Source organism: Neopsephotus bourkii, unplaced genomic scaffold (assembly GCF_033783945.1).
Source record: "Neopsephotus bourkii isolate Nb327-2 ecotype Australia unplaced genomic scaffold, CSIRO-AGI_Nbou_v1 NB_1821, whole genome shotgun sequence".
NCBI classification, from domain to species: domain Eukaryota; kingdom Metazoa; phylum Chordata; class Aves; order Psittaciformes; family Psittacidae; genus Neopsephotus; species Neopsephotus bourkii.
The window spans coordinates 1,327,295-1,344,275 of record NW_026902294.1 but is presented as its reverse complement, the minus strand read 5'-3'; the positions used below and the strand labels follow the sequence as shown (position 1 = coordinate 1,344,275).

The 16,981-nt window shown below is 54.5% G+C and overlaps 3 protein-coding genes across 7 annotated transcripts in view; 2 read left to right on the top strand and 1 right to left on the bottom strand.

Annotated features, from left to right (window-relative positions):
- On the top strand, window positions 1-3,922 carry PRR29 (proline rich 29). Its single transcript, XM_061343180.1, has 6 exons — window positions 1-137; window positions 431-518; window positions 2,175-2,290; window positions 2,848-3,017; window positions 3,128-3,195; window positions 3,353-3,922. Exons 1-6 carry the CDS (start codon window positions 60-62, stop codon window positions 3,382-3,384), a joined length of 552 nt encoding a protein of 183 aa, XP_061199164.1. The 5' UTR covers window positions 1-59; the 3' UTR covers window positions 3,385-3,922.
- Window positions 3,923-4,610: 688 nt separating this feature from the next.
- Window positions 4,611-15,580, bottom strand: KAT7 (lysine acetyltransferase 7). 2 transcript variants are annotated; one of them, XM_061343167.1, is made up of 15 exons: window positions 15,363-15,580; window positions 13,832-13,979; window positions 13,033-13,209; window positions 12,613-12,852; window positions 11,969-12,051; window positions 11,434-11,523; window positions 10,679-10,777; window positions 10,403-10,513; window positions 9,632-9,823; window positions 9,125-9,214; window positions 8,573-8,713; window positions 7,839-7,932; window positions 7,530-7,676; window positions 7,040-7,146; window positions 4,611-6,388 (listed from the first exon to the last, which is right to left on the bottom strand). In XM_061343167.1, exons 1-15 carry the CDS (start codon window positions 15,375-15,377, stop codon window positions 6,287-6,289), a joined length of 1,836 nt encoding a protein of 611 aa, XP_061199151.1. In that variant the 5' UTR covers window positions 15,378-15,580; the 3' UTR covers window positions 4,611-6,286. The 2 variants fall into 2 exon arrangements, with proteins under 2 accessions (XP_061199151.1, XP_061199150.1); XM_061343166.1 differs by lacking the exon at window positions 15,363-15,580 and having other exon boundaries at window positions 13,832-14,003.
- Window positions 15,534-16,981, top strand: part of FAM117A (family with sequence similarity 117 member A) — a 24,606-nt gene continuing 23,158 nt past the window's right edge. For 2 of the 4 annotated variants that reach the window (XM_061343172.1, XM_061343170.1), the window contains exon 1: window positions 15,761-15,847. The gene's annotated coding sequence lies outside the window, so the exon portion shown is untranslated. Of the gene's footprint in view, window positions 15,662-15,760; window positions 15,848-16,981 lie in introns of those variants that run through there. The other 2 variants (XM_061343175.1, XM_061343171.1) reach the window with 2 other exon arrangements.

Below are 16,981 nucleotides of genomic sequence, written 5' to 3'. Positions count from 1 at the left end.
AGCTCTAGCAACGAGCACTGCTCCAGCTCCCTCATCCCATTGCCCTGCCGGGCCCAGCCATGGAGCTGGGAGCAGCGGGGGACCCCCGTGGGCTCTGCAGGGACACCCCAGCAGGGACCTGCATCCTCCCCAGCAGGGTAAGCCCGGGAGAGCCGCCCTGCCTCTGCGTTTAGGGGATGCTGCTGAGGAAAGGGTTAGGAAAATGGGATGCGGTGGGGGTTTGGGGGGGGCACTGGGGTCTGCTCTCTGCAGGATGCCTCCCTGGGGCACTGGGGATGCCGCCTGTGCACAGGAACAGGTCCCCAGGGGCGCCGTTCACCCCAGTTACAGGGATGGGGAGGCAGGGACCAGCGCAAGATCCGCTCCTCCGGCCCCGGGCACTGCCTTGACCCGAGCGCGGAGACCCCGGGTTTTCCTCCCTCCCTTCCAGCCCCGGCCGCCGGTGTGGATCCTGCAGCAGCTCCCCGGGCCCGCCCCACCGCTGGAGCCCGGCCCCGGAGCCCCGCGCGTCCGCGGAGGTGCGTGATGGATGCGGCGTTAACGCGGGTTAACCTCGACCTCCTCCCGCTGCCCAGCACGGGGAGGGGGGGGCACTGGGGCTGAGCCCACCCTCCGCAGCCTCAGAGCCGGCTGCACCGCCACGGATCCCATGGGATGCGATTTCGGGTGCTTTAAACCACCCTGGAAGCCGGGGCTGGCTTTGGCCGCACCAGGACGCTCCCAGAGAATGGTTTGGGGCTGTTTGTTGAAATCCATCTCTCGTTGCTCTCCAAATCCCCGTTTCACGTGGGGATGGAGATGGGAGCATCACCAGGGTCAGCCAGGGCGGCACCGCCTCCTTGGCCATGGGAGGTGGGATGGGAGTGGGACACATGCCAGCCCCAAGCCCATGGGATGTGCAGGCAGGAGCAAAGACCAACTGTGGGGGCTTCACCCAACCTCATACAAGCCAGGATCCATCCAGATGGAGAGGGGAGCAGAGAGTAGAGATGGGGAGGTTGTGGGGCCTGGGGCTTGCTATGGGTTGAGGGAAGGGGGGAAGGTTGAGCTGCCTTTAAGGATACACAGAACAATGGGCACGCTGAAAACTGGAGTGAGAACACAGACCCCAGCCCGGCATCTCACAGCCCTGTGGTGCTTATCCATTGGGATGGGAGGGATCCATCAGGAGCTGCCAGCCCTTTATGTACCTTCTCCTCCCTGCTCAGTGCCTGGCTGCTGGCCCGTTCCCTCATGGATCCAGCTCCAGGCACCTCCCACTCGTGCTGCAATCCGTGCTCCTCGCTGGAGGGCAGGATGGGTGCCCTGGGAGCACATCCCTGCGGCTGTGAAGGCGTTTTGGGATCTGACACTTGGGGTACAGGGATGCCCAAACCCTTCTTTACCCTGGCTGAGGCTAGCAGGGGCTCACAGGGCTTATGCACGACAGGACCTCCGGGGCAGCCCCTCCAGGAGGTGTTTTGTATGGGAAGCTCATGCCTGCGGCACATGGGGGTGTTTTAATGGGGATGCAGAGCGGGACTGCCCTCAGCAGCTGCCCCATGGCTTCAGCATCTAGCCGAGGGCACTGGGGTGAGCACCTGCACATGATGGCAGCTCTGGACCCCAGCTCCTCATGTGGAGCCAAAGCAGGAGCTGGGGAGCACCGAGCACCCCCATCCTGCTCCTCTGCTGGACCCAGCTCCACAGGCCACAGGTCCTGGGAACAGAGATGGGAGCAGCCCCCATGGCCCAGCCCCAGCTCCTGCCTCCTTTGAGGGGTTCTGAGCTCCCTGTGCTGAGCTGAGGCCGTGCCCCCGTGCGGTGCCAGCCCCAGGACACCAGCTCTGCTGCCGCTGCCAAGGCACTGAGCGCTGCCAGCACCAGAGCCATCCTCCTGCACAGGGGTGGGAAGGCTGATGCCTCCAGCACCGCGGGTCACCTCCTGGGAGCAGCCTCCAGCAAGCCACAGCAGATGTTCAATCACACTTGCAGGGGAGGAGAGGGCTGCAATGGAGCTGTACCCACGCACAAATAATCTTGCAGTGCCACCTGGGCCTTCCAGGGCTGGGGGGAGCCTGGCTTCGCTCCCACTGCTGCGGCACAGGGACAAGCCCCGGCCCGCCCCAGCCCAGGCTCTGCTGCTGGTGCCCTTGCTCTGGTCCCTCTGACGCAGGGCCCTGCCTCCCCAGCAGGTTTCATGGAGCTGATGATGATCCAGAGCTCCCAGATGCACCAGGTGCTGATGAACAGCCTGGCTCTGTCAGCGCTGACGGCCTTTGGGCTTGGGCCATCCCCAGCCGCTGCCCAGGTAAGGCTCGGGGGTGCTGGATGGGCCAAGGGCCCACGAAGAGGAGCAAAAGGGTGAGCAAAGGGACCCTCGCAGAGGAGCTCAGGAGAGCGGATGTGCAGGTTCTGCTCCGGCACAGCACGAGGCCCCTCCTGGCTGGTTCCAGCCCCGCTCAGTTAAAGCTCTGCAGCCCTCAGGGGCTCTTTGTGCTGGCTTGGCCCCGGCTCTGCCGGCACAGATCGCAGCCGGGCTGCTCACAGGTGATGCAGGGCACGGGTCTGACACCGGCACGGGGCTGACACCGACACGGGGCTGACACCGATGCAGGGCTCCGGTTCAAAGCCACCTCCAGCCAAAGCCTGCGCCCGTTGCGTCGCAGTGCTCAGATCCAGCTGGCTCTTCCCAGCTGCATTCTGAGGTCCCATCCATGGGGCTGCCACCTCCGTGCATCCCCAGCAGACTTCTCGCAGGGTCTGACCATGGGGTGGGATGGAGCCGTGCTGTGGCTCCATGGGAGTTCCCTTGCTGGTGCCTTTGGGAAACGGCTGCTGAAGGGGGGCTCTTGTTCCTCCCTGCAGGCCATGGAGGGGCCTTTGCAGACGGCGGAGGGAGAGGAGGCCGTGGTGTTCCACCACCACTACATCCCCTACCCCTGGCCCCCTCCCGTCCTGGCATGGCCGGGCCCGGCACAGGAGCGGGGGCCGGCGGCCGTGCGGTACCTGGGCTCAGGAGCTGAGGATGCGGAGCTGTGAGTAACGGGGGCGCTGCTTTGGGCCTCCCATGCGGTGTAAGAGGGCTCCAGCCCGAGGCGGGACACGAGGGCTCACCCTTGCTCCTGTCCTCACTCCCCTCCCGCAGCGCGGTACCGCCTCCCCCACCCCCCAGCGCCACCGGGACCGTGGGAGCCAGCATCCCACCAGCATCGGGTAAGGATGCGTCCTCCCCATGGCCCTCCAGGGCAATGCTCTCACCTTGCCCCAGCCATGCATCAACCCGGGCAGAGGCTGAGCCCCCCCTGCTCCCTCCGTCCATGGGGTCTGGAGTGCCCTTGGGCAGCCCCCAGCTCCTCCTTTCTCCCCACAGAGTACTACAACGTGGTTGAGGAGAGGCCGTGAGCTCCGTGCTCCTCAGGATGGTTTCTCCCGCACGTCCCTGCCCTCGACCCCATTGGATCACAGAATCATCGGGGCTGGAAGGAGATGACCTGCTCCAACCCCCTGCCAAGGCAGGGCCGCCTGGATACACAGGGACACAGACCCTGCAGCTGCTGAGCACCATACCCATTGTTTGAGGATGGCACTTCAAGCACATTGGCTTCCTCCCCACAAGCCACCCCATCACAAAGCCTGTCACAAACCCCTGCTGACAGTGTGACCCCAAACAGGGACAGGCTTTATCTCCCTGCTCTGCAGAGGGCCCCTCCCCACAGGCTGGTGCTGACATCCCAGTCCTGGCTGGACAACGTGTGTCTGCCAAGCCATGGGGATGCTGCAGCACAGCCTGTGCTGGGGGGGTGGTACCAGCCCAGGTGGTCCTGGTCTTCATTCATCCCTTTGGATCTCAGTGGAGCACATTGCCTGTAATTAATGTGCTTTGTTAAGGAAGCTCCCTGCTGTCACTAATTGAGCATCTGTAATTACCAGGCTGCTGGCTCTGGGCCCCAGTGCGGGGCTGCCTCCAGGCTGGGGGGTGCGAGGCTCTTGTGGGGCACATACGTGGGTGCTCCGGGGAGGGGCTGATGGGTGGCGCTGGGAAGCAGAATGGGATGTTCCTGGCGATCACCCGCTGCACTGGGCCCCTCGCTACAAGAGAGACATTGAGGGGCTGGAGCAGGGCCAGAGAAGGGAATGGGGCTGGTGCAGGGCCTGGAGCACAACTGTGATAGGGAAGGGCTGAGGGACCTGGGGGGCTCAGTCTGGAGAAGAGAAGGCTCAGGGGGGACCTGATGGCTCCCTACAAGAGCCTGACAGGAGGATGGAGCCGGGAGGGGCTGGGCTCTGCTCCCAAGGAGCAAGGGATGGGACCAGAGGAACCGGCCTCAAGCTGCACCAGGGCAGGTTTAGATGGAGTTGAGGAACAATTCCTGCCCCCCCGTTCTTTGTATGGACATGGCCACGCCCTACTGGTTCCGCCCCCTCCTTTTATAGAAATCGCCCCGCCCCTTCCTCCTTTTATAGGCACAACAGCCTCCTAATTTCCTAATTTCCACCCCCTAATTTCTCCGGCCAACCCCGCCCTCCCCGGGTCCTGCCGCCCGCCCGCTCAGCTCCCGGCCCGTGGTGTCCCCGCGGCAAAACGGCACCTGGCTGAGCACCAGAAGGAACCAGGGCAGGCCCCAAGCTGAGCAGAGAACATGCTTTATTGGAAGGAGATACAAGAACAGCACATTCTACCACATCATGGGAACAAGGTTCAGCTTCTGCACACGAATGGCCTTCTTCCCCACTCCACAAGAGATTGCTTTGTTGGATAGTTTCATGAATATCGTGTAGTCACAATACAGGAGCAAAGGGCACGAGACAGCAAAATTCAGTAATGCCCACAAGGTCTACACCATGTAGATAGATGATCGGTTTTGGAGGAGGCAGAGAAAGGCAGACACCATCAGGAGAGTGAGAGAGAACTTTCCCACATTAGGATGGGCAGTGGTTAATAGGAAATGGCTCCTACCTACCAGTACACTGCAAGCGCTTCATTTCAGCCACCATTCCATGAGGAAGCATTGGAAGGTCTAAATGAAATCAGCACTATATGACGCTGCCATCATCTACCCCAAGATTGCCCCCTCCTTTTAATCATGCTGGAGCCATATAGGGAACTTGTGGCACAAGAACAGTGGTTATACTTGAAAGCCATTGTAGGAGTTTCTTCCAGTGGTGCTGATGACAGAGAGGAAGTAAAAGCTTTGTTGTTTTACAAAGACAAACAAGGATGCACTGTCAGAGAAGCAAACCATCCACACAGCTAACAGGAGCTGCCACTGATGCACAGAATGGCCACTGTAGGCAAGCCACCAACTGATGAGCTTGGCATTGGAGAGTTTCTGTGGCTGTTTGGACAAGGCCAGCAAAGAGTCTGGCTAAAGATCTTATTTCTTCAGTCTAGAGGAGAAAAGCCTCTCCAATGCAAAGAGACCTGCAAGTCAGGGAAGACTGCTCCGGGAGAAGTATCTCCAGTGAAACACACAACAGGCTGTTTGTGTAAAGGATCCAAGAGAGAAACCAGGAAAAACTGCTAATCCCAGAGGTCTCTCCACCAGACGTGGTACTGCAGTAGCTCCAGGAGTGCACATCAAGAGCAACTCTATGAAACATCTCAGACCTCGATGTTCTCACACACTTGGCCTCGACTCCTCCAGGGTAACACTAAGAATCACACCACTCAGTTACAAGATATGCAAGCTTCTGACTGTACAATATTAACTATGTGAAGCCCTGCTATATTCTATGGAAAACACTGCTGAAAGAGGTGGTATATTATCTTCCTAAAGCTATTTGATACATGGAGTAGAACAGTCCATCCGACTAGTTAAAAATGCTGAAGTCAGTGTAACTGCAGCTTGTTGGAAAACCAGACCTTCCCCAAACAAGCAGTTTTAGACCTTGTTCAAAAGCCACAGAAGTTACCTCCGTTACTTAGAATGCAAAGAACCTGAAGGAAGAAACAACCAGATTATAGAACACAACACAACCTCATCGGAATAAGAACATGAGGGTAAGACCAGTGACTGGACAGGTACAGTACCAGATATCAGAACTCCTTGGGCCAGTGCTGCTCGGAGCTTCGTTTGGGTCCTATACAGATCCAATCCTTGCAACCTCATTGAGGCCGAAACATAAAGTTCCTCAGAACCAGCGTCTGCGGTGTGCACAAAAGATCTGGGCCAGAACAGTACCAAGGGGAACTGATCTTTCAGGAGGGTACTGTACCAGCCAATCACAACAGCAACAGATACAACAGAGATCCCTAGGGTAATTCCTACTGCTGGGGTTCACTGGCTTCAGGAATCAGACACAGTTAAGTTCCCTTCGGAGGGGTCCATTTCAAACAGCTGGGATCCATTATCTTATTGCTGTTGGATCTTTTTGCCTCTTTGGCTATCCATTCATCAATCAGATCCTAAGGAAGAGAGCATGAATGCGCAGGTTAAAACAAATCCACACTAGAGAATTATCCATGCTACAACACCACACATCTAAGCTCACAAAGCAGAAGATGACAAACTGCCTTCTAACTGCTTCACCTGGAAAAGTAACATTTCCTCCACAATGCTTCCTTGAAGCCCTTCCAATCACACTGATAAGGGTGCTGTTAGCTACAAAGTGAAGTGTCAACGAGGGAACATGTCATGTTTGCGCATTTATAAACCACTTGTTTCATGTCTAATGAGGGTACAAACAGGACTCATTCAGGATTCCATTCGTTCAGTTCACTTTACATCATCCATCTGCCCACTAAGGGCCAGGCATTATAAGGACCATGATGGGAATGTGGATCCATTGCTCCCCTAAAAAGCCACTTACATAATGTGCAATGTTATTCCACACACTGGAAAGGAAGATCAATACAACATATTTCTACACTGCTGAAGGATCAGTTTGGATGCCCACCTATGTTATCAGTTACTGCACCTGACAATTACAGTGCTCCCCCACTGGAATGAAAAGGCTGGAAAGCCCAGCACAGTGCAAAGGAAATACTGGCTTCAGCAGGTTTGTCTGAACCTAACAGACAGAAACAAAACCCCTGAGCTGCAGTCACAAACCTTACCTGTCTTTTGAGGACCAGGTGTTTGCCCTTCCAGTACTTGAGCATCTGAAGCGCCTGCAACGTGCTCACAATGTCGACAGGGTTTACTGCAGTCTCCTGGCTGATTTCTGCAAAGCAGGATCAGTTTATGTCAGAGCAGAAACACGTTTCCTGCACCTGTACCTACCTGGTGGTTCACAACTCCAAGTTTTATGCAACTCCTTTTGAAGTGAACCACCCAAAGTGCCCTGCACATAGCAAGGAGGTATGCGCAGTATTACTGTTGCTGCTGTACTTGGTACCCTTTTGACCACCCCAGTTATCTGTATCACTGGCATCCAACTTGCCTTTGCTTGATTCACTCTTGAGGATCAATGACTGCTAACTAATTTTAGCATCCAAGTTAGTAAGGTATAATCCTCCACCTGCCTCAGAACTGAGGAACCTGGGTGAGCTGCATAGCTGTGTTCTTGAACCAGTTCACAACGAGCTATTTAGCTGGAAACTATACCTTTTATAGAGATCTCTTTTCCTTGGAAGTTATGCAGGTAACGAAGAAGAACTTCCTTCCAGTAACTACGGTAGCTGATGAGCCCCAAATCAGACAGAGGGCGTTCTGGAGAGCCAACTTTTTCTTCTACTTTTGAAAGCAAATAGCCTGCAAAGGAAAGAAAACCTATTTATCCTTCCTAAGCCGCCCTCTCCTGACCATCAGCCTCTTTGGCACATGCAGAAATCATCTCTGGATGAAAACTGCTCAACCACCACCACAGATCTGTTCGATTTCTTGGCAACAGGATGTTTGCAGAACTTTACTTACTGAAGTCAATGAGCATTTTGCCGTAGCCTTGCCTCATGTATTGAGGCATCGTCAGGATACAGGAAACATTGTAGTTGAGGAAAGAATTCTTCTCCTAAACACAAGATGAGAGAGGAAGAACAGGTCTAGGTCTGTACAAGCAATGGGTATATCATAATCCAACAGACTGAACAAGCCTGTGCAACTGATACAAATACAAGTGGAAGGAGAAACAGCAGAAAAACCTGCCTAACAACAAGTAACATGATCATCCTTCAGCTCCCAACCTAGTTCAGTGTTTCTCACTTCAAGAGCCATTAGATAGGGGGGTTGGGGCACAATTTTAGTTCTCGAGTGGCTGGACAAGGAGTTGTACTGAGGAGCCAGTGACACTTTCACCACCACCTCTGTCATCTGCCAGCTTTACATGCAACAAGAAAACAACAGCAGCATTAAAAGCACACGGTGTAGATTGAAATGTTCAGACAAAAAAAGATGGTGACTAATAGCTATTTCAATGTATTTTTCTCTACATTGTTTACATTTTCTTTATCCTTACTTATGCCTACAGCAAAGCACCTCAATACCTGCAGCAAACAGTAAGAGCAATTCATGCACATCAGTTTTGAAACTTTGTCTATTCCTAAAAGCAATGAATCCTAAGACTGCAGGATTGGAGGAGAGATTCAGTGCTGATAATTGTTGTCCTGAATCTCACTCTAGTGAGTAGTAATGTTTATGTATGTTCAACTAACCTTGGAGAAATATCCTATCAGGTGACAGCCAGTGTTGTCAGCTTCTGTCATGACATAGAAGAGGAAGGGCTCAACATCGTAATACAGTGTTTTATGGTCCAAGAAAAGCTTTGCCAGCAGACACAGGTTTTGACAGTAGATCTAGAAGCAAAAGGAGAATGGGATATGCCCCTTTATTACAGTGGAACATCCCAAGCATGGACAAAGACATGGGAAATGACAGGAAAATTCTGAACCATCTGAGCAATGACGTACAGTCATTCAAACAGAGCAGCTGGGCCAGGAAACAATTCCATTTCGAATGAACCTTGGTAAGCCTGGCTTCCTAAGGGGGGGAACTGATGTTTGCAATATCAACCTCTGCATGCCCCGAACAGCACAAGCATTACTTAGCAGAAACTAATAACATTGGTGTATTATCAGCACTGCTCTTAGACTAAAGCAGAACAACCCAGCACTGCACGAGCTACTAAGAAGGAGAAAAAGAACTATTACAGCTGAACCCAGGACAGCTCCACACTCAAGAGTGGCCCAACCATGGCGGTTTGTTACCTTGTTCTTTTTGCCATCCACTTCAAACACCGAAATGGAACCTTTGCGGTAGATTTCATCACCCGGTGGATGTTTCCAAACACATTTTGCCTATGACAGGAAAACAAAGTTAGGGTGACACCCATATTCCAAGGGCATAAGAGGTTACAACAGCTACTGGATATACCAGGAAAGATGCAGGCTTCTCACCTCTTAGAGTGAGCAACTGAGCTAACAACAGTCATGGTTTAGAATGTTTACAGGGGAAGTTCAGGTTGGATCTAAGGCACAAGCTCTTCCCTGTGAGGGTGCTGAGGCGCTGGCACAGGGTGCCCAGAGAAGCTGTGGCTGCCCCATCCCTGCAGTGCTCAAGGCCAGGTTGGACAGATGCCTGGGTGCCATGGTTTAGCATGAGGTGTCCCTGCCCATGGCAGGGGGTTGGAACTGGGTGATCTTAAGGTCCTTTCGAACCCAAACCATTCTATGATTCTATGGGATGTAAAGGTCAGGAATCAGCTCTGCCCTTACCATGTGCCTGCGCAGTATTGTCTGGCTCTTCATGTACTTGAGGCAGAACTCACACATGTAGAGACGCCCCAGCCGAGCATATTCCTCCGGATAGGGGGAATGATACCACGTATCCAGCTCGTAACGGCCAAAAGCGATGGTTTTGATCATATTGCTGCCCTCTGTGATCTGGCCCTGGAGCCGCAGCTTCTCCTGCAAAGGAAAGAGTGGATCAGGATTTAAAATAGCTAAAAAACCCAGAAGGTAGAGAGGAAGGGTCCTATTTATTTCTCCAAAGAAATCATTTACTTCAGGTCTTCTAAATTCATCTTTTGGTGTGGCCACATCTAATGACCCCTCCCACATTGCTCTTCAGTCAAACACAGGTACTGACCATTCATTTCATCAGGAAATGTCCTGTGAATCAGCACTTAAGAGCATACTAGCACTAGGATCACACTCCCCCTGCCATGAAAGCAGTGCAACCTCCTTGCCGCACTTCATGCTTCTTTCCTAATCTGTATGAAGAGGCTACAGCCTAATGCTCTGCCTCAGATATCCCAGAGGCACTGTAGCATTCAGGACTGCCAATGCACTCCAGCTGCACTTCCAGTCAACCCTCTGAACGACTGACACTTCATCATTTCCCCTAGTGGAACTTCACTGGCTTGGCTGGGCTGTAGCTGCTCTTCTTACAAACTCTGGTTCTACCTGCACAGCAAAACCCAGACAGCATTCACGCTTCTGAGACAGACATCTGCTATGAGCCACGTGAGGAGTTCGAAGTCTCACCAGGTCCTCCGATGCCCGTGCTTGTGCTCTTCGGAACAGCTCGAGGTCATACTCACTCGTCAGGTTTTCGAGCAGAGGCTCCCTGGTATTGCCATAGGTTTGTCTGTGCTCCTAGGACAAGAAAAGAAGAGGTTTCGCTGCCATGCTGCTACCAAGCTGTTGGATCCTGCAGCGTTTTAGGTGGGAATGTTGCAGGACGACTGGGAGAAACAAACTCCCGCTTTGCGGCCTCAGTGTGGACAGGAGGGAATGAAAGAATAAAGTGACTGCTTTTACCATGTACTTTTCTTTTTGCTCCTTGCTTAGGCCCGAGTTCCTCTTCTTCCTGAGCTCCGCTACTTTCTCCTTGTATCGCAGCTGTCTCTCTGTTGGTGCCTGCAAGAAACCAGAGGTGGAACCTTCCCCAGGCTCCATCCACGTCAGACATTCTTCACCTTCCCACCCTAGAGGGCTTCTGCCCCAACATTCACTGGCTGAGGGTTGGTGCCTCTGAATCAAACCTTGTGCTAGTAAGAGGGCACTGCAGGTACAACGGGAAGGTTTTCTTGCTTTTGCTGTACCTCCATCCCACAAGACAGGGTGAACTCCTTATGCACTGCTTAATCACAGGGAGAGGCTTGGACCCGACTCATGAAGTCATCATGGCTCAAGTCCAAGGCTCATGAACTGAAGTTTTATTCTTTTCTATTTAGTCACAGTAAAATTGTAGGTTATAGTTCTGCAGCAATTCTTTTATCCTACGCATCAAAGCACACAGCAAAGATCATCCTGAGAACAGCTCCAGCCTCCTTTGTACTATTACTGACCAGTGCCACCTCTCTGCTCCCACCAGCTGTCCCAGTCTCTCATTTAAGGAATACAATGAATTGTCCTTGCTAAAATAAACTGGGGACAATAAATGTGGAGTGTCAGAGCACAACAGCTGATCTGGGAAGTGAAGAAGGGAAATCAAGTGAAAATCATTGCCACTGGAAACCCCAAGCTGAGGTTCTTGCACTCTGAACCAAGCAGCCACTGTGCAGGTCACTCACCTGGTGTCTGGTGGCGTGCCTGTTGTTGTCATCCTGCCGATGGGCCAGCATCCTCTCCTCAATCTGCTTGTCCCGGCTCTGTGCTCGCACCTGGAAGCCAAAATTCACCTGTCAGTGCTGCAGAAAACTGCTATCAAGGCCTTCACCCTTTCCTTTTCCTGCTTAGGTGAATTTCCTGAGTTGCAATGCACAGTTTGACACAAACGCTGCTGTCTTGCAGCTAAAGACATCAGCTAAAATGTGTAAACTCTCTTTCTGTTCACAAAGGACAGGTCTTGGCATTTTGTTTCAAAAAACAAATGCCATAGAATCACAAACTGGTTTGGGTTGGAAAGGACCTTAAGATCACCCAGTTCCAACCCCCTGCCATGGGCATGGACACCTCACCCTAGACCATGTCACCCAAGGCTCTGTCCAACCTGGCCTTGAACACTGCCAGGGATGGAGCATTCACCACTTCTCTGAGCAACCTGTTGCAGTGCTTCACCACCCTCGCAGTGAAGAACTGAGGAAGATAAACAGAAGACTCCTTTACCTTGCACTCGTCTGCTGAGAGATTATGGTACAGTGGGCACCCCGATATAGAGAAGTGTCGCTCATGTTTTCCAGTCAGGTGTCCTGCAAAGGATCAGGAAGAAAACAACCTTTAACATATGCTCCTGAAGAAGTTTCTGTTTAAAAGGTATCCCGGGTGGGCAGACCCCTCACAGGAGCTTTTCAAGGAGCATGCTCAGTCTATTACCAGTGTGGCAGAAGGAGCACACTCCCTGGTTCATGGCACAAGCTTTCAGAGCAAAGAAGGAAACTCTTTTTCAGGCCAACTCAAGAGCTGCACTGGTGCAAGCAGCCAGGTCTGTCTGAGGTCTGCAACAGTTGTGTCTGAAGATGGGCCCCTGGCAGACACCAGCACCCTACCTGCAAGAGCCTGCATTTTCCTCCTGTGCTCATCTCCTCACTTGTTCTTTACCCTATCACCCCCAAACACTCTTTGCCAGAAAACACTCCAGGAAGAATACACCTGCAGCTATGCTTCATATCCCTTCTCTACACCCACTTCTCAGTATACTTCTGATCCTAATTCAGTTATAGGATGTCTAACTGAACTGGGGGGGATGGGACACTTTGAATATCACAACACGAAGGTAAACCCCAACAGATTAATCCTGGAGCTGAAATTACCTAAAGAGTTACAGCCAGGAGTGGGACATTTCATGTTGAAATTGTAGCTTTCATGGAAGCGGCGGCGCTTAGGGCGGTGAGACAGGTCACTTCCAGAATCCTTCATGGACATGTCCTTGGCAATGCTCTCATCATGGGATACGTTTGGACTGGAGATATCAATATCAGATTCTGAGGAAGGGGCATTCCCAGTGGGGGTACGAGGCGGAGACTCATCGTGATCCGCTGCGTTTTTAGTGTCTGAATAAGGATCAAGATGTTACAAATCTGCCTGAAAGCAAGCTTGCAAAAAATACACAAAGCAACTCTGGAGCCCTCTGAACCCCTCTGTCCTCAGGATACTGCACGGTGTCCTCAGAGCGGAGTCACCCCCCCCCCCAGCAGCATGTGTGGTTTAACACCTCAGTGCACCCTGCCTACCTCTGTCAGAGAAGTCAACCACTTGCTCAGTCTCTGAGCCCGAGGAGCGCGTCTGCCGGAGCGGGTACTTCTTTGGGGTCACAGGAGCGGGCTGCTGCTGGCTGCGGGTCACCCTCCTCGTGGAATAGACAGGCTCCTCGGCTCCAAACGATGGTGGATTATGAACTGGGCTGGAATCTAATGCCATAGAAACACCACCATTAGCACCCACAGTAACAACCACTGCCAGTCAGTACTTCCCCTGGCTACTGGGCATCACCACGGGTTCTCTCCCCCCATGGTCACCACAAAGGGATGCTCTGATCTTCCCAGCTTAAATCTTTTGACACTTTTACCAACACTAAGGAATCTGGAATCACATCAGCTTTCTCTGCACTTAATTCCTTCTTAATTATAACTAGCAATTACAATGCAGCTCCCATTTGGAAAGCCAGAGAACCATTAATTTAGATAAGAACTATCATTGCTTAGACAACCTTTGGGAATAGCAAGATTGCTTCTGGTGTGGAGCTACATTTGGGACCCCGTGTGTGGCTTTGTGATCCTATACTGCTCATAAAACTATTACGTTTCCCCTAACAATATAACAACTACTTTGCAAGACAACAATGCTTTCATTACCTAGGAATATCATCCTATCCACATCCAAACCACCTTTCCTCTTTTTAAGACCTAATTCCCAGGTGATCCTGCATGTTTTATTTAGGTATAACCCGCCACACTGAAGTTCTGAAGGTCAGGAACCCGGAGCCCATGGAGCATCATCCTTGGGGCATCAGAGGCTGCTTGAAGCATTCACCTTGGGAGCTCTGGCTGAGCCTGGCTGAGGAGCGGGTCACGCGGGCAGACCGCCGGGACATGCCGTCACTCTCCGAGCTGTCGGTGTGCTCGGGGTCAGTGGAGAAGTCAGAGTCCTCTGTTCCATCCGAGCTACTGCCTGCGTTCCTCTGCAATGACACAGAGCCAGGCATCAGCACAGGAGCATGGCAACGTGCAGTTATTGATACTGTAACGTATTTGGTGCTAGGGACTACATGTAAGCTGACACAACAACACACGCGATAATAACTATCAAGTGCATTCCTCTGGAGAAAATAGTTTAGTTTAATAACTGCGTAGTGTCAGTGCAAATGGATCCACCAAGGCCACAGAACAGCTGGTTGTGCTTAAAGCAGCCGGTAAATGAAGGTTCAAGGCTGGAACGCGGGTAGGATGTGCCCCGAGCTAAGCGCTCCCGCTCAGTCTGCCAGCTCACAACAGCAGCAGCCAGCAGAGCACAAGGCACCACAGGACACAGATGGGCTCCAGCAATGGGTGGGACTGACTCCTCACCACTCAGTTCAGGGCAGTGTCAGGGTGCACGCACGGCAGAGAACGCAAAGTCAGCCTGAGGAGAAGCCGGGCCAGAAGAGGCTGCGAACGGAGCGGCATTCACCTCGCCCCGGGAACCCCCGCGCTCCCCTGCACCATGCCGCGGCCTGCGCGGCTCTTGGAGGGAAGAAGCCGACCGCGGGACCTGGCGGGCAGCCCCCCCGCGCTCCCAGCCCGCTCCCTGCCGGGACCACGGGGTCGCGGCCCCCGGGAGGCCCCGCCTCGGGCGCAGGCTCCCTCCGAAGCCGCGACCAGGCCTGAGGGGAGCGCGGCGGGGCCGGACGCGCCTGAGGGGAAGGGCGAGAGAGGTCGCTGAGGGCCCCGCGCCGCTTTGTTTTGCACCCAGCGGACGCTCGCCCGTCCCGGCCAATCACAACGCGGGTGGGAGGAGCCGAGAGGGAGAACGACCCAATAGGCGCTCATAAAGCGAAGGGGCGTGGCCGGCGGGCGTGACTGACGTCAGCCACCAGCCTATCAGCGCCAGGCTCGCGCGCCCACAGAGGCATCGATCCGGGGCGGACGGAGAGGGGTGGGGGAAGGGAGCAAGGGAGAAACAAGGCACGCGCGGGGAGGTGATTGTGGGGAGCTAGATGGGCAGCCTCTACAGCCAATCAGCTACCAGTCCGGCAAGGCAGTCCGACCAATAGGAGAGCAGCTCTCCAACTGCCTGCCAATCGGACAGCCCAAGAGCCGGGCCGCGCTACAGGCGCGGGGGAGGGGAAACGGTAACCGTTGAGGGAGATGAGTGACGAGCAAGATGGCCAATAAGCGCCCAGCGTGCCTGCGCGGTAGCCAATCAGGGAGCGAGCAGGGCGGGCGCTGGGGGCTGAAGGCCGCTATTTCCCCCCCGGTTTTGTGCCCATGAGAGGTAGCGGAGGGGGTGGGGAGGACGGGGGAGCTGCGGCCTGAGCTCCCGGTTCCCTCGCTGGGCCCTACCTTGGTTCTCCGGCTGCGCTTACCTTCCTGCGCGGCATCCTGGGCGGGGGCAGGGAGGCTGCCTGGTCCCCGGCGCCCCCGGCCCGCGAAGCGGCGCTCGCCGCCGTGTTAGCGCTGGCGGGCTCCGTGGTGGCAGCCGTATCTCCCGTCCTGCGGCACGTCTGCTCCGGCGGCGCCAGCCCGCTCCCGCCGCTGCCAGCTCCTGTGCCCTGCTCGGTCCCTCACGCTTCCGCCGGGACACGGTCCACACCCCCCACACCCGCGTCACGTGACCCCGAGCGAGCCTCACGCCAGCGGGCGCCGCCATCTTGGATTCTGGCAGGTATCCTGGTGGTGCCGCTGACGTTGAAGCTGTGGGCTGCCATCTTGGGTGCTGGCCGAGGGCTCTTGGCGGGAGCGGCGCGGCCGCCATCTTGAGTGCGGGTGTGAAGCGGGGGTTTCCCTCAGGGAGCCATGTTGGGTCCGGGCAGCCCACAGCGTCCGCGGAGGGATGGGGTGGCGGAAGGCGGTGAGTCCCCGTTGCTCTTGAGGCTGCGCCTGCGGCTCCCGGCCCGGTGCTGCTGAGGGGGTGCCGCGGCCTGTTGCAGGGAGAGGCCTGCCTGTGCTCCGGCTCCGCGCTGGGCCGGCCCGAGGCGGGCCTGGCAGGGCTGAGGTGCTGCTGGGGCTCCCGTTCGGGAGGGCTGTCGTTAGTTAATCTTTAGCTCTCCAAACACCCTCGGGGCCGGGTGGTGGCGCTTTGCTGTGCGGTTCTCTCTCGGGGGACTTGGAGCTGGTCGCGTTCCTGCCCGCAGCTACTGAGGCACCGTGGGGTTGTGGAGCAGAGGGACAGAGAGGTCCCGTCACCCACTGCGCGGGCCAAGCTCTGTGGGAGCTCTTGCCTTTGATTAGGCTGATAGCTAGTTAAATACAGGATAGCAGTAACATTAACGTGAAAGGAATAGCAAATAAACTACAATCTAAAGGGGCTCCAGGAAACCTGATGTTGTGGTTTAACCCCAGCCAGACAACTTGTGCACTCACTCCCAGTGAGTGGTGCCAGGCTGGAAGCAATCGAGGCCCACGTTAGCCCCGCCCTCCCCAGGGGCTGCCCCCCCTTCCCCGCTCCCAGAAGGATGGGGAGGAGAATCGAAAGAATGCAACTCCCACTGATTGAGATAAGAACGGTTTAGTAACTAAGGTATAACACAAATCACTACTGCTGCCACCAATAATAGTAATGATAAAGGAAATAACAAGGGAAGAGAATACAAGACCTCATCACCAGGTGACCGATAACTTCCCCCCCCCAGCCCGACCAAGCATCAACTGATACCTCTTCCAACCCTGCAGTCCCCTTAGCCCTTCCGGGTCACTCTCCCAGTTCACTCCTGGGCATGACGTGCTGTGGTATGGAATACCTCTTTGGTCAGTTTGGGTCAGGTGTCCTGTCTCTGCTTCCTCCCGGCTTCCCCTCCTCCCTGGCAGAGCATGAGGCCCAAAAAGTCCTTGGCCAAACCAAAACATTATAGTTACCAGCTTTGTTCCTCGCTGAAAGTCAAACCACAGCACTGCACCAGCTACCAAGAAAGAGAAAAATGAATGCTACTGCTAAACCCAGGACATCTGGAGAGGGGCTATGGACAAGGGCTTGTAGGGACAGACC

Excerpts from the sequence above, each read along its gene's own strand:
- PRR29 (XM_061343180.1), top strand. The coding sequence starts at position 60 with ATGGAGCTGGGAGCAGCGGGGGACCCCCGTGGGCTCTGCAGGGACACC. Across the intron at positions 519-2,174 it reads AGCCCCGCGCGTCCGCGGAG|GTTTCATGGAGCTGATGATG; the intron begins GTGCGTGATGGA and ends CCTCCCCAGCAG. Across the intron at positions 3,018-3,127 it reads GGAGCTGAGGATGCGGAGCT|CGCGGTACCGCCTCCCCCAC; the intron begins GTGAGTAACGGG and ends CCCCTCCCGCAG.
- KAT7 (XM_061343166.1), bottom strand. The coding sequence starts at position 14,003 with ATGCCTGGCTCTGTGTCATTGCAGAGGAACGCAGGCAGTAGCTCGGAT. Across the intron at positions 10,514-10,678 it reads AGCAAAAAGAAAAGTACATG|GAGCACAGACAAACCTATGG; the intron begins GTAAAAGCAGTC and ends TTCTTGTCCTAG. Across the intron at positions 9,824-10,402 it reads CACGGGCATCGGAGGACCTG|GAGAAGCTGCGGCTCCAGGG; the intron begins GTGAGACTTCGA and ends TTTCCTTTGCAG.